Genomic DNA, 15,307 nt, shown 5'->3' on the forward strand with positions numbered 1-15,307 from the left:
GAGTTCAAGCCCTTCCTACTCTCAGTTTTGCACTCCTGCAGTCTTCTGGCACACACAGAATTGCCATAAGATGCAGAGCAACACACTTTGCACAATTATATAAGGATTTGGAGAATAGAAATAGAAGTAGCCAGAAACAGGAAAGTTGTTTTTCCATGTACACATCCTGACTCTTACACTGTATCAAGGTTTTTAAAGAACACCTTAGAGTAAACATTTATTTTTGTATTTATGACAGATCAGACTGTGATGAGCATTCTACAATCTTGTTGAGTTTTTTTACTTTTTTATCTCCAGCTAAATTAAAACTGAATCCTTGATGGTTGTTTCAAGGGTCCTTTCTTGGCAGTGGGAGGAGAAAGTCCCAAGTAGCAGATCCTGTTTTTCAAAATGTTCACAAGGGACTGCATGACTGGGGTCTTGCAGAAGGTCTTGAGTTGCTCTGCCCCTTCTAAAAAATAATACACATTTTCACATATTTTGGCAGTGTTACATTTCATAGTGTTACAGCTCCAGGAGTATCTGTGTTATCTTCCACATGCACTAAAATCAATAAAATGCTTCTTCCTTCATAATTGCAGGCAATGCAGATCCTGAAGGACAAGGCTTTTGTCAAGCAGGTTTCAGCTTGGATTTTTACAAGGTGAGATTCTGCTTCTGAAGTATTTTGACCAAATGCCATTATGATATATCTGCAGGGCTCAAGTGCTATCTCAGTGATCATGAGTTTATCTCCATGCTGTTGGATATGGAAACTTTTGTGAAGTTGTTGCAAGTTCTTTTCAAGAATCAAACTTTCTTGTTTCATTAATAAAAAGAAATGCTCAATCAGCACCTGCTTTTCTCTGCAGCATTCCACTTTGTCTCAGTCTATCTTAACAGATAATTAGGCAAAAACTTCTATGTGCTTCTATCTCAGTCTATCCCACTCAAAATGCTTTACTTGACTTTCAGGAAGGAGTGGGGCAGGCGCCAATTAGTTTTAAAAAGTTAAAATATGTCACTGTTTAGTGAGAAATGACACAAAGCATCAGAAGGCTGAGAAGGATATAGCACCCATTTATTTTGGACTGCTCCTTTTTAGACACTGTTCCAATGCAAGTGGGCTGATTGGTCATTTAGTTAATACCTTTCACCTTATTGGCTAATTAACAAGATGCCCTTTCATAAACAACATTTGAAAATTGTAAGAAAACAGATAGTAGGAATACAACACCTGCAGGTTGTTTTTAATAATAAGCTGTCATTATTTATCTCCAGCTCCCTAAAGTCTCCCAGGCTGATTCTGAGAAAAGTTATCTAGTTTTCTGGCTGTCACATCCACAAAAATAACCAAAGGATGCTTTTGGTGGCAGACTAGTCATTGAGTAAAACCATGCTCATGTGGGGATGAAAGTACCTAAGGGAAAGGACTAGATTTTCTCAAATGCCAAGGGGGTCCAGTAACAATGTTGTGGAAGAAAGGATAAACTTTGTGTGATTGTTGTTATCTGGGCCATTATTTACAGCACCAGGGCTTCAGGTAACTTTGACCTGACCATTGCCACCCTTTTGAGCGTTCTGCAGCTGCCTTGTATAATTCTCTCTAAAACATTACTGTAGTTTCATTGAATTGGAGCACCCTCTTTTCTGTTAACTTAGTTTTTTACAATTAAGCAGCATTTTGTGAAATAAGTGGTAAAATAAATGGCTTTCATTCAAGTGCAGATGCATAGGGTGATTTTGACTTTTTTTTAACTGTGGATTGTCCTGCACATCTATGTACCTACATCCTTTCCTTGACCATGGCTATTCTCCTTTATCATGATTCTGATATTGTTTTGGTCATTTAAATTGCTTTTTTTCCCATGCATGCTTAATTTTGCTGTGGTTTTATTTTTTTTTTTCTTTTGTTGTGTAATTTTGTTCTTTTGTTGTGTAATTTTATTTAATTCTGCTTTTTGTAGAATGGAGACCTGATAGTAGGCGGGCCCGGTAGTTTTTATTGGCAAGGTATGTTCATCTGGCTGGTTAACTGGAGCTAAGAAGTGAAGGAGAAAGTATTGTTGTTCTAGATTTGCACTGGTTTTTTGGTTTAAGATAACCAGTCTCTGATCTTATTTTCAACAAATGTAAATCAAAAGAATTGTTTAACAAGCAACTGAGCATAAAAATAAGCGATGAAAATCCAGGATGTGGGTGGTTGGAAAATCCAGGAAGTTAAACAAATGCAAATAACTATTTTTATATTGGCATTTTAGTATATTTGTAATTTAATTACTAAGTTTAATTTTTCCCGAGAAATACTGCAGGTTTAAAAATTGCTAGTATTTGCAGAGCAAATATACTATTTTAAAAAATGTTTGTTACTGTTCATTTTTGAACACAAGCTTTATAACTATCTACAGGGATTTTAATTTCATTTGTGGCATCACTGCGGGTTCCGAGATGCAGTTTCTTGTGTAGATAAACCCTGAAGTTTTTTGGTAAAGAATTAAGGGGTTATTTTTGTTTTAACCTGTTCTTACATGTATGATGTAGCTGATTCCCAGCCTCTCTCTACCAGCTTGCCCACTGTCAGCCTCTTTGATGTGTGTTTTTACATTTTTTTTTCAAGATCTATTTGATTGTGATAGTAGGGAATTCATAGCTTTGAATTCTCCATTGAGAAATTGCTTTCATTGGTCTACTCTATTTGTACAGTGCAGTGACTTTAGTTTGAGTTAGTAGATTGAAATGGATCTGAAGGTGTTTGAGTAATGGTTCAATAGAGATTCAGTGCCTTGTTTTAATGATTTATGTATACTCTTGAGACTTCCAGGGTAATAATGGAGAAAGCTTGAGAGGAGTTATCTGCTCTTTGTGTGGTACTAGGCTCCTTTCTGCTCTGTTCAGGTGTTCTGCTAGCCCTGTTTTATAGAATCTGGCCCTCTTTTAGGTCCCTTTCATTTATGAAGCTGTTTGAATCCAGGTCAGGTAATCACAGCAAGTGTTGCAGACATCATTGCAAATTATTCCTTCAAGGATATTCTGAGGAAACTGGCACGAGAGAAGCAAACAGGAGTGGCACCACCCTCATATGATGACAATTACATGGGTAAGCTGAGTTCTGTATGAGTTAGCAATATATTCTAAAAGGGTGAATCTTTACGTAAGTATGAAAACAAGCCACACATTACTATTGTCTCAGTTGTGAGAGGATTTGAACATGTTTTGCCTTAACCCAACCACAAATCTGTAGTTTGCTGGTTACTTCAGTGACATTACTAACATTCTTAAAATGATGCACAGCAACAGGATTTGAAGGTTGAGATCTTGAATGGCTTGTTAGGGTTCTTATTATTTGATCTTAAATAATTAGGTAGAAATACAAAATCTTTCCATTTATGTATTTTTTCATTACAAGATGATGGATTGAACTTAATGTAATTAAAGACAATTTCAATTTTTATTAGATAAATTTAAATCCAGTTCTGTGATATTTTGTACAGTATTACACAAATACCCAATTTATTTGCAATGATATTTAAAAGATACAATTGAAGTAAGCAATAAAAGAAGTAAATTTGAAGATTTTATGTAATTAATAGAAAAAAGGCTCCTTATCTACTTATTAGTACTGATCTCTAAGAATTTATTGATGCTGACATGTCTCTGCATGTAAGGCAGGTTTTTCTTCACACAGTTATAGAAGAGATCCAGTGGAATTTGAAGGTGTGTCCTTGCACTGTTTCCCATGGATTTGAAATTAAAGTCCCTGATACAATCCAGAAGTCTTTCTTTACTGTGACAGTAGTTACTATCTCACAGGTTTACTAAAGCTCCAAGAGGTGTTTTACTCCATCTTTGGAAATCTGTTTTCCATATAAAGCTCAGCCAGGACATTCACACATTACAGTACAATAATGAAGACCTGAATTGTGTCAATAGCTATTAGGGCAAAACACTATAGTACCTAGTGGTTTTTTTCAGATGAATTAGTAAATATTATTGATTTAGAAGCTCATTTTTGGAGAAGAGGGATCAATTTCTTATACATTCGAACCTAACATTAATTTAGTCATAGTAGTGTGATAAACAATTTTCCTTTTCTCCACACAGTTTTAGTATACTAATGTTAGAAAACTTGCATTCAGCAGATCCATTGAACAGACAAATCTGATGTTCCTTGCATATTTTTTGAAAGAAATTGGTTTATCAGGTTGGGTTGTTTTTTTAAATTTATCTTTAAACAGGATACTCAGTGGCTGCTGGGGAATTTACTGGGGATTCTGAACAAGGTAAGCACCTGTATACTTGAATAAAAACCATATGGCCATGAACTTTAGACTAAATTCCTTGTTTTGGGTCTCTGCACAGGAACATACCTATTATGCATTTGAAATGCTGGTGAGACTTAAGCTGTCTGTACTCAGTATTCTCAGAGACAGCTCTTTCCTGAGACAGTATAGCATAACAGAATTAAAGTAACACAAAACTTTGAATTCCATAAGGGGTGACACTCTTGAGTGGCTGAACAGCTCTGTATTCCAGACTCACAAAGCCAGTAGGGACATAGTACATTTCCACAAGTGAACCCAGTGCTCCAGAACTGCTGCTGCTTAACCCCCTCTGCAGTTAAAGTTGCCTGTCCTGCATTATGAAGGATTCAAAAACTAAATCCAAAACCACACACTTTTGAGCCAAGCATTATAATGTGTAAAAAGAGGTATCCCAGTAATGGAAGGCTACATCTTTGGCTGCTTTTTAAATGCATACTCAGAGTTCTATAATGGATGATTTTTGAATTTGATTTCATGTGAATGACTGGCACAGAAATATTGCATAGTTGGCCGACTCGAGATTCATCCTGTGCCATGTTCAGGCTTTCATTAGTACCTCCCCTTCCCCTTGAGCAAACACATTCAGTCAGAGGGGAGTGCATGATCCTAGTGAGGAACAGAGGAAGGCTTGGTCAGTACAAGCAGGTGGCTGAGGTGCTCTGTTATCTGAACTTCCTGCTGCTGTCTTCTGATATGGATATCCTAATGAGGCTGCATTACTGCAGGCTGAGACTTTGCTTCTTCCTTCTTTTTTTTACTCATTTTTTCTACTAGTTGTTTAAGATTTTGCCATTGAGCAAAATTACTCCTAGAAGGCAGATAGGTCTCATGTTTAATGTTCTTATTCAGTGGATCCTTCCAGTGCCACTCACAAAAATTTCCTTGTAATGCTTTTAGATAGACTGGGCAGAATTTGTCAAGCACTTACATGGCATCAAGTGAAATATGGATGAGACAAACTGTTGGTAGGCAAAAAGAAAAGAAGTATTTGTAAGGACAGTTCGGTTTAGCTTCTGTGCTCTATTATGTGATGCCATAACTAATTCTTGTTCCATCAGTACACAACTGTCAGGTAGCAGGCTGAATTCTACCAAGAACTTTATTATACTGTGCTATGCTAAGCAATGCTAAACAGAAATGGATGGGTCAGAAGTCAGACTGAAATATTTTGTGCAAGTAAATGAACCGAATGAATGCTACAGTCCTATGAAATTATGGCTTGAAGTGATTTACAAGTCTTTCAGATACAGATCCTAAGGGATTTGAAATATGTATCAAGGAAGTTTTAAGTGGTGTGGGATATATCTTGAATGTACAGCTCAGATTGCAAAACCAGTTCACTGTTGATCATTTATCCTTTCAGAGCTGGTTGCTGGAGTCCCAAGGGGTGCACAGAACTTTGGCTATGTATGTACTGGACCTTCATTTTATGTTTTTCATAGTAAGAAGGCAATTAAGCTATTTGTAAGGTTAAATGCTACATTATATTTTCTGTCTCCTTCATATAAAACTTTCAAATCAGGGAAAACTGCCACTGACTTTTACCCTCAGACTTATCTGGCTGGGTTGGAATGCCTTTACTGGTTTGGGTTTTGGATGGTAAGCACTTAGTCCCTTCTGAAGTCTGTTTTCACTAGGCAGCCACAATTACAATTACATGCTCTGAGTCTGACTAGAATCCCTATACCCAGTGAGTGTTATCAGACCTAAGCTCAGCCACAGGTTAGCATATTTTTGTGCAGTGCTGTGTCCACAGTGCAGAGGAGTGCAATTTCAGATTATTCGTATCCATTGTTTACTGTCAGTGCTGTAAGTGTATACACTGAAATCCAGATGCAAAGAGTCATGATATGCAGTTAGAAGTGAAGGGAGAAAACAATATACATTTGTGAATACAGCTGTTAACTTGTAAGCAAAAAGTTCCACAAGTAACCTGACTGGGAAAATAGATCACAGCCACAGACATATTCTCTAGTTTTGTGGACCCCAAATTCCTGGTGTCTCTGGGACTTGTTTGTAGAATTTTTAGGAAAAAGATGTGTATATGTATGTATATACATTCATGTATCTGTGTATACTTCTTTATGTTTTAAGTTCATGTTTTCATGCCTAGTCACTGATTAGTTGATAGTCTGTGATTTGCTGTTGTTCAATGTCCAAGGAAGGGAAATACTTTTGCCTATTTTTTTCGTGGGGAACCTGAGGGTCATGAAATCTTACCAATTTGTTCAGGACCATACAGGATAGCTGTGGTGAGACAGAAAAAAAGCTGTTTTTTCTTGGACCATCTTTTAGTGTGTTAAATTCTTTTGCAGTGATGTCATGCTGTAGCATCTCCATGTGTGCCTGAAACTTTCTTTATTCTTCTGTTGCCAGGTCTCAATTATTAATTCCTCTGACCTGACCTTTATCCAGAACTTCACTGGTGAGCAGGTAATGTCAAGCAACTGTGTGATGAAATATTGTATATCTAGTGCATCAAAGAGGATTATCAGTAAAAAAAACTTTACATTTTATATCAAATATGAAAGCCTATCTGTTGTTTTTTTATTTTCAGATGGCGTCCTATTTTGGGTACACAGTTGCAGTATCTGATGTTAACAATGATGGGTAGGTTGCAAAATATATTCAGCTCCACTGAACATTAATAGAAGCAATGACTGATATTTATTAATAAATGTAGGTTTTCAGGTGCTTTATGCCTCAAAATGCTTCTCTTGGTTTCTCTGCTTCTCTAATTTTAATTTCCCACATAGACTTATCTTTGTGCAGCCATGGTGGGATGAGTATTTGCAGGCCTAGTTTGGGTGAGTTTATCTTCCTGAATGTTTATTCAAAGCAGTGTGTCAGAGGAGTGTCCAGAGTCCTAGGAAACAGATCCAGGTAAAAGAACAGTGAATAAATTGCACCACAGGGAAGAGATTGGGAGAATGAACTTCTGACTTTCATCTTTCTCACATACAGGAAAATTTTCTCATCCATAGCTTCACTTCTCAATTTTAAAAGCCTTCTAATGTCATCAGCTCTTCTTTCTTCATTCTAGCACCTGCTGGTTGGCCATCCATGTTTATCATTCTGAGGACCAGCAATTGTCTGTGCCCCATAGTTGTTACAGCAGGCACTGTGTGTGTCAGAGGGATAACAATGCTCCAGTCTCAGGATCATGATACCTGGGGATCATTATTCCTAAGATACTTGGGGGTTTCAGGCTCTGTTGAACAAAACCTTTGTTAACTTTCAAGTCATTTAAAGTCTGATTAAATATTTTAGAAGAAGACGACTTTAGTAAGAGAATATTTATAGTAGTTATCTAGCAAGGAGATAAAGATCCCTGAAACTCAAAGGCTTGGAAGTCTGCACAAAGATGAGCCAGGATAATATTTAGAGATGAAGTGTACTATTGCTTATTGCAAAATGCCTCAGATGTGTCTACATCATATGTTTTTCTTGTGATCATTTCTTATTAAGTGCTTAAACATAGTGCATGAAACAATTTTTCTGGGTTAAGTGATTTCTTCTCATCAGTGACTAGTGACCCTTTAAAGATTGAGTTTTACAAGAGAATAGAAAAGTAACAAAGTGGTAAATGTTATTGCAGTTACAAAAAAAACCAACAACAGAACAGGAGCTTCAGCAGTTTCCATGGTGGCTTCATAGAACTCAAATCTTACCAAATTTCTGAGATTAAATTTTGTCATAGTATCACAGCTTTTGAGAATTTTGGTTTTTCTGATATACAGAATGAGAAATTATTTAGTCCTACTGATCTATTACAAATGTGAAAGGGTGAAGGAACATTCATCTAAGGTGCAATAGGCACTCATTAGACTTTCAGGGTACTTATCTAACTTCTCACTGAACCAAACTGTTTCCTGTGCAGGTTATTTCCTGTTAACCCTAGGGTTACTTGGCAGGTCTCATATTTTCTGTGTACCTCTAAAACCACAGTTTATGTCAATAATATAATCAAACTGCTGTTGAGGCCTGTGTGGTCTCCCAGTCTATATCTTAAAAGAAATCTAAAGACTCTTCCTGAGATCCAAACATCCCACAGAAAACAAAACACAAAAAGCTCTGCTGGATAAACATGTCTGATTAGATATGTAGCCTGCCTTGGCTGGTTTGCACATATAATCAATAGAAATATTTATCTGAAAGGAAGAGTAAAGGAGGGGGGAAAAAAGCAAAAGGAAATTAACACTTCAAATTCACTTAGGCATTTTGTTCAGCTAAGGATGAGGAGATAGTGGTGGCCCCATCAGTATGAGAAACCTGATTAAGTTATTTGCTGAAAAAAGAACACAAGATTATTAGGAATAGTGCTTTGCTGTAGTAAGGCTCATGATATGCCTCAAAGATTAGGCTCATCTTAGGAAAAAAAGTTCTGTAGATCTGGCCCAGCAGTTCTGTGGGTATAGCAAAGTGAATCATGCAGTTTTATCTGCACCATATCAGGATTGTAGGCAGAACAGGGAAATTGAGGATACTGTTTGAACTACCCTTTAGTTGCCTGCTGCTGAGAATACTGAGAAATCCACAATGAAACTTAATAAATCAAGTTTGCCATCAACTCACAAGCTACATATAAAGAGAGAAAAAGAGAGCAATTTTAATTTAGGCTGAATCAGTCCAATAAAAATAGTGAAATAAACTGTTTACTGTTTTTTTTTATTTAGCCTATATCAAAGCTTTCCATAGTTATACTTTGACCTCTTGACATTTCCCATATTCCTGCTTTTTATTACTCTGCAGGATACAAAGGAATGGCACACAGTCTCAGCAGGTGGTCAGCTTTGTGCTTTTTAAAGATTTTTTTTTTTAATCAGAAGGGAAGTAATTCTGGCTGGTTACTTTTCTGTGTTGGAGCAAAAATTAATATATAATTTATGTTAACTCTAGCATCTTAGTGCAATAATGAAATCTAATGAACCACTTCAAAATACCACTGCACGCTGAACTGCATTTCATGGTTTAATATTACTGTCCAGGGGCTTTTGCTTTTATTTACTCATATGGCTTTTTAAAGGTAATCACATCAAACTGAATTTGACTCAGAACTCTCAATTTTGTAAATACAAACCCCTACATTTTAAAAAGCCAATTGAAATATCCTCTTTCACCAACAAAATGCATCATACTAACCACATAGGCACTTAGAACCCAACAAGTACACACACCCCCCATGCCCCCTTGACTGCTTGCTATCTAAATAATTAAGTTACAGAAGCTGGGAGGTAGAACTGAATATAAAGTAGGGTGAGCAGCAATTGTTTGCTTATTTTACTCACTTGAAGAGGAACAGAAGAAAGTAAATAAGGATCAGAGAGAGCTGGGTAGCTGACAAACTCTTCCTTTCTAGCTATAGTACACTGCTGTGACAGCACAAAAAACCCAAACTCTAATCCCAAACCTCTAGGATTGCATAAGGGAGAGTTCCCTCTTGCAGAGGATTTGCTGAAGCAGTGTGGTTTGACCTACAGTGCACAGCTCTGAAGGAGAAAGGGGAAAATTTAAGAGGGTGAGGAAAGGAAGGCCTTGGTGGGGCAGTACATCTGAGTACCTGGAGGGAAGACAAACCAAGTTTTGTGGGTGCTCCAAGTGGCTCTGCTGCCCATAACCAGTTGAAAAATAGATCAGTGTGTTAAATGACTGCCCTCCTTCCACCTGTCCCTCAGTACATCAGAAGATGAGCCATTTTAACTACCAGATTCTGGTCCCTTCTCCCTGGACTGTTCATGCATTTTATACAGTCATTGTCATTTATTTTAACACAGTTGAAATTTTACCAGAAAAATAATCCAGTACTGTGCACTTCTAACTGGGATGCTGTGCTCCCTGTTTAACAACCTCCAGCTCCTGTCTGCTTGCTTTCTCTATCATCTGGTGAATCTTGTGTTCTGGGTTAGGCTTCTGCTTAGAGAGTTTTAGTACACAATAGGTAGTCTGTTAAATACACAATAGTTTCTCTTTTCACCATTTTAGGCACTCTAGATATTGCTCCATGAACCAGAGTTTTAAAGGTATCTGGGTATCTATTTATTTTACATCAGTATGCTGAGAGCTTTCTGACTCTGTCATTTGGTTCCTTGTCATCTCTAAAAAAATATTCCTTTAGTCTTAAAATCGCTCATTTGTAAAATATTCAAGGGAGCCAAGCACATCTTTTATTTCATGGTTTCTACAGCACTGAACTCTGTGAGGTCACAATGTACTGGGAATATCTGCACTGTGAGGTACTGAAATAGTAATTGATGATAGTGCTACTGTGTAATGCTTTTAGTACATGGCATATGTAAAATTACTTATTTTGAAAAGAGCATTCATTATTTATTTCTGTTGTTGCTGTTGTTTCATGACAACCATTTCAGCTGATATTCTGTCCCAATCACAAACATCTTCCATTAGTAGAGGAAGACTTTTAATGTTTAGTGTGAAAGGAAAATCCCACCTTTGATGTCAAGTCAGCATCTGCTTCCTTCCTTTTTAGTTATTTATGCCATAGAGCAAAATCTAACATAAAAAATAGGACAGCTGTACCAAACTGACCTGACATTTGGAACTGCACTTTCCTTTATGGAAACATGCTATAAAACTTGGTAGAAAAATAACATTCCTAGAAGTATTTTGTCACAACTCACATAATCTGTAATTTCTACAGTGAAATTAATTTTTTTTTTCTAGATAAAATATTCTATGCTAAATTCTATGGTGTCTATCTTAGAATTATAGTGTACATCTGTGGTAAAATAGTAGCTGAGATACTGCTGAATCATACGAATTTTTTTTCTATCAGGATTAGGAAAAACAATGTAGTACAATTTTACTATTTGGTTTGCTAATAGATAAAGCCTCATATTGGAAATAGGATGAATTGTGAATAGAAAGTTTCCTGTGAGCTTTACAAGGTTTGAAAAAAATTTCGCATTAGAGCAAGAGAATATGTTTTCCAAATCAAATATTCTGTGATCAAGTATTCCTAGTTATTTGCAGTAACAGATTTCCTTAATACAGATGATCAATGACCACTGAATGTAATGCAAATTATTTTATTATTTGGCCTTGAGCGACCTTCAGAAATTAATCTGATACTATCATTTCATATCTCAGAGTAGTCCATTAAGAATGCTTCTGCTTTTTATGAGTCTGTCAATCACACTTGTTTTTATTCTTCACAGTTCATGAAAGGATCTTTTTATTCCCTCTAAATAAATGTTGGTAATATGTTTTGAAACGTGACTGTTTAGAACAACAACATGCAAAAGATGCTTTGATTGATCTGTGTTCTTTTACTGATTCTTCTTGGAGTAGCATAATGGACAGACTTTTTCCTCTAATCATCTTATTTTTATGATTTGATTATGTAATTTCTCTTTAATACTCTCTACAGAAAATTATATGAACACTGCAACTACTTGTGTACCTAATATTGAACAGAAGCATTTTCAGAAATAGGGCATTGGCTTTGTCTCCCAGTTTCTATATGAAGAAGTGATGAGGCATTCTATATTAATTGATGCTCTACTTGTGTTTCATGCATGTTACTCAAAAATCTGTTGTAAAGTGAGAGGTTCTTTTTCTTTTGGTCACTTACTGGTATATAATTTGCAAAAACTAGATTTAATACTAAAATTTGTCTCTTGCTGGCACTGTTGGTAAAACAGATCTACAGAATATTCACTCTTAGATTCCTGACTTCTGCATCATCAATTGCAAAGTGTAAGTTTTCAGTGTCTCTTGTGGGCATGAATTGAAGTACAGGTGGTTCTATTTAAACCTAGAAAGAAACATTTTGTCTGTGATGATGATCAGACACTGGAAGTAGTTGCCCAGAGAGGTTGTGGAGCCTCCATCCATGGAGATATTCAAAACTGAACTGAGTATAGCTGTGGACAGCCTTCCCTAATTGACCATGCTTTGACCAAGTGTTTGAACTGGGACTCCAGAAGTGCCTTCTTACCTCTTTTAGTCTGACTGTATGATAATTATCTGCTTCTTGTTTAGCAAATGTATAAACTGTGTTGTTTGCACTCAGTCTCTCAGTGACACTGGCTTTTTGTTTTTTCCAGTTTAGATGATATCCTAGTTGGTGCTCCTCTTTTTATGGAACGAGAATTTGAGAGCAAGCCTAAAGAAGTTGGGCAAGTTTATCTGTACCTGCAAGAAAGTGCATTCCTCTTCCAAGATGCACAAATTCTGACAGGCACTGAAGTGTTTGGTAGATTTGGCAGTGCAATCACTCACCTTGGGGATCTCAATCAGGATGGATATAATGGTAATTTGTCTGTAATGTAGTGTATTTCTAACACTGAAATTACAAATGCCCAAGCAGCAAATATTATGTCTGTGCTGTGCTGGAAAAGGCTTTGTAACATATTTGAAATAAATGAGAATTTATACTAATGCTAATGAAACTGATATTGAGACCCAAATCATGAAAAGTGACCGTAAGAGGGCAGTCATATTGACTACAGTGTGATTTTTTTTGCCAAATGCTAGTGGTTTTTTTAATAAAAATACCTTTTGTTTTATAAATATAATAACATTTCGTTACTTGGTTAAGATGTTTCATTTTTTTGAAAGCAGAGTTCTTTTCTCCTCAAAAGCTTGGAAGAGTTTGATAATTCAGTGAGGCTCAGTACATGGAGCATTTTGTCAACAATGAAAGAATTGGGCAGAAGTACACAAGTACTATTTTGGAGTCAGTCTTCCACTGGTACTTAAGTACTAAAAATCAGGTGCATGAGTTCTTTTAAATGCTTATAGCACATGCACACAACAAAATATTCATATAACTTAACTGGCAGCATGTATTCAAGCAACCAGAACAACTAAACTTACTGCTTGATTACCTGAGAAAGCTGGGATACCTTGAGCACCTAGAGTCAGCCTCCCAGACATGATCAGTGGCATCTTGGTTTTCCCTGCATGCATTTCCTTACTTCTTATTTCCAGGATGTTAGGGATCTTCAAAGCAATTACCTTTGCAACTAAAACACCAAGATTTTTTTCTGGAAGAGCTGTTTTGCACAGTAGCCTTTAGAATAGTTGTCCCACTAAGGAAAAATTAATGAACTAAGGAAAAATTAATTACCTCCTGGGGTGTTTTTCACAATGCTCTAGCCACTAGATTCTAGGGCAGTGTCCTCATTGTGTGGCTGCTGTGCAAGGGATCATTCATGTCAGGAGTCATAGAAGTGCACTGGGGTTCAGAGTCTACAAAGTATGAATGGCTGTGGGTAGGAGCCATTGGATTGTGATTGCTGAGAGCACCCTCACTGACTTATCCTGGAATCCCACCATGGAGTTCAGCACAGCTGAACCTCATGGTGGAGAATTCCTGTTTTCTGCCTGTGAGCAATAGCAGTTACCCTCAGCTACTCTGGGCAGGCAGTGTTGGTCTCCTGTCTCTCCAGAATTCAGATGATGTAGGCAGAAGACATTTCTGCTTTTCTCTGTCACTGTATAAAGACCAAGAAGACTCAGAGCCAGAGTCCAGATGCTCAATTCAAGTTTAATAAAGAAGTCCAGCATCATTTCCTAGATCAGAACCCAAAAATGAGAGCTATAGATACATATCCTCTATTGTTTCCTATTATCTAGCTCAGCTAGAACAGCTGTTGGATTTCAGTCTAGACAATATTGTCTCCACATCCTGGTCACAGAAACTAAGAGCACTGTGAATTCTGCTTCTTGGATGTGGCACCTCATTTTTAAGGATGGAACTGTTGAATTCTACAGTGTCTAAGAGCTCTTGTGAAATTCCTGACTCAGTACTAGTCCATCAATGAAATGATGATTTGGTATAGATGAAAACATTATATTCCACTGTCCTCTTTTGCATTCTAAAGCATTGGGTATTTGAGGGGGTAAAGTTCTTTGTCTGTGTAGGATATGTTATCTGGGAAAAGAAAATTGGTTTTATCTAAAAGCTACTCCTTATTAACAGGTCAGAGAAGAAATCAAATAAAGTTTTTACCTGTTTAAAAATAGGAAAGTAGAAGCAGGCATTCATTAGATCTTGGTTTATTAAAGCTAATTAACTGCCCTGGAAATATGTAGAGGAATCCAATGTGGACTGGCTATTTAGTATAATTAAATAACCTCTTCATAGGATTATTTTATAAGCTTTTGTCATGACACAGAAAAAACACTGCTAACATTTTGTATATTTGCCTTTAAACTAGAATACATTCAGAAATATAGAATGTTGAAGTTCTTGCATGTTTGTAGCAGAAGCAATTTGAGTCTATTTTCCTGCAAGGAGTTAATTTTTAATTGTGTCCATTCTTTTTTGTTTTTTTTTTTTTCCTCTGCAGACATTGCTATTGGTGCACCATTTGCAGGAGAAGACAGAAGAGGGAAAGTGCTCATTTACAATGGACACAGCAATGGGTTAAACCCTAACCCTTCCCAGGTTCTCAATGGAGCCTGGGCCTCTCAGTCCATGCCTTCGGGATTTGGCTTCACTCTGAGAGGAGACTCTGATGTAGACAAGAATGATTACCCAGGTAAGATTTTTGCATTAGAAAGGGAATTTCATACTTCCATATTTCATACTTCATACTCTGGTAAATTCATCATGCCTAAACTGCTCCTTTTGGAAGGCAGAGGTCAGAATAAAGGATGGACATTTCTGGACAGTTCTAGTTTGCTTTCCTGAGAGTTAAAAACAGACAAAACAAATACTCCCCTTCCTGTCAAAAGACATGATCAGAAAGTCAAGAAAGGGCTGAAATAGTTGTATTAACATAAAACATGTGAAGTTTGCAATGAAAACCTTAACCCTTTTTCCCTGCTTGCAAAAACTGAATGTCTCAGCTTATTGAACTTGTAAGGTCTCCTTCATCCTGGCATTCTTTCTTAATTAAAAACATGTTGCATTGTAGAAGAAGGCATTGGTTTGATTGTGTTTCTGGGTTGTTTTTTGCTGACCTAAGAGACACTGAGCTATATATAGTTAATGGCTTTACATTACAAAAAAGCAAAGAGAATGCAAATTGCTTAAA

The 15,307-nt window shown here is 36.7% G+C and overlaps 1 protein-coding gene across 1 annotated transcript in view; it reads left to right on the forward strand.

Moving 5' to 3' along the window:
• The window catches only part of ITGA8 (integrin subunit alpha 8), a 115,728-nt gene that overhangs the window by 15,155 nt on the left and 85,266 nt on the right, over positions 1-15,307 (forward strand). The window contains exons 5-13 of the mRNA XM_063150608.1: positions 582-643; positions 1,947-1,992; positions 2,951-3,076; positions 4,215-4,259; positions 5,665-5,708; positions 6,678-6,734; positions 6,859-6,911; positions 12,368-12,573; positions 14,618-14,809. Coding sequence (XP_063006678.1) covers positions 582-643; positions 1,947-1,992; positions 2,951-3,076; positions 4,215-4,259; positions 5,665-5,708; positions 6,678-6,734; positions 6,859-6,911; positions 12,368-12,573; positions 14,618-14,809 — 831 coding nt within the window. The remainder of the gene's footprint in view (positions 1-581; positions 644-1,946; positions 1,993-2,950; positions 3,077-4,214; positions 4,260-5,664; positions 5,709-6,677; positions 6,735-6,858; positions 6,912-12,367; positions 12,574-14,617; positions 14,810-15,307) is intronic.

This window comes from Melospiza melodia, chromosome 1 (genome assembly GCF_035770615.1).
Source record: "Melospiza melodia melodia isolate bMelMel2 chromosome 1, bMelMel2.pri, whole genome shotgun sequence".
NCBI classification, from domain to species: domain Eukaryota; kingdom Metazoa; phylum Chordata; class Aves; order Passeriformes; family Passerellidae; genus Melospiza; species Melospiza melodia.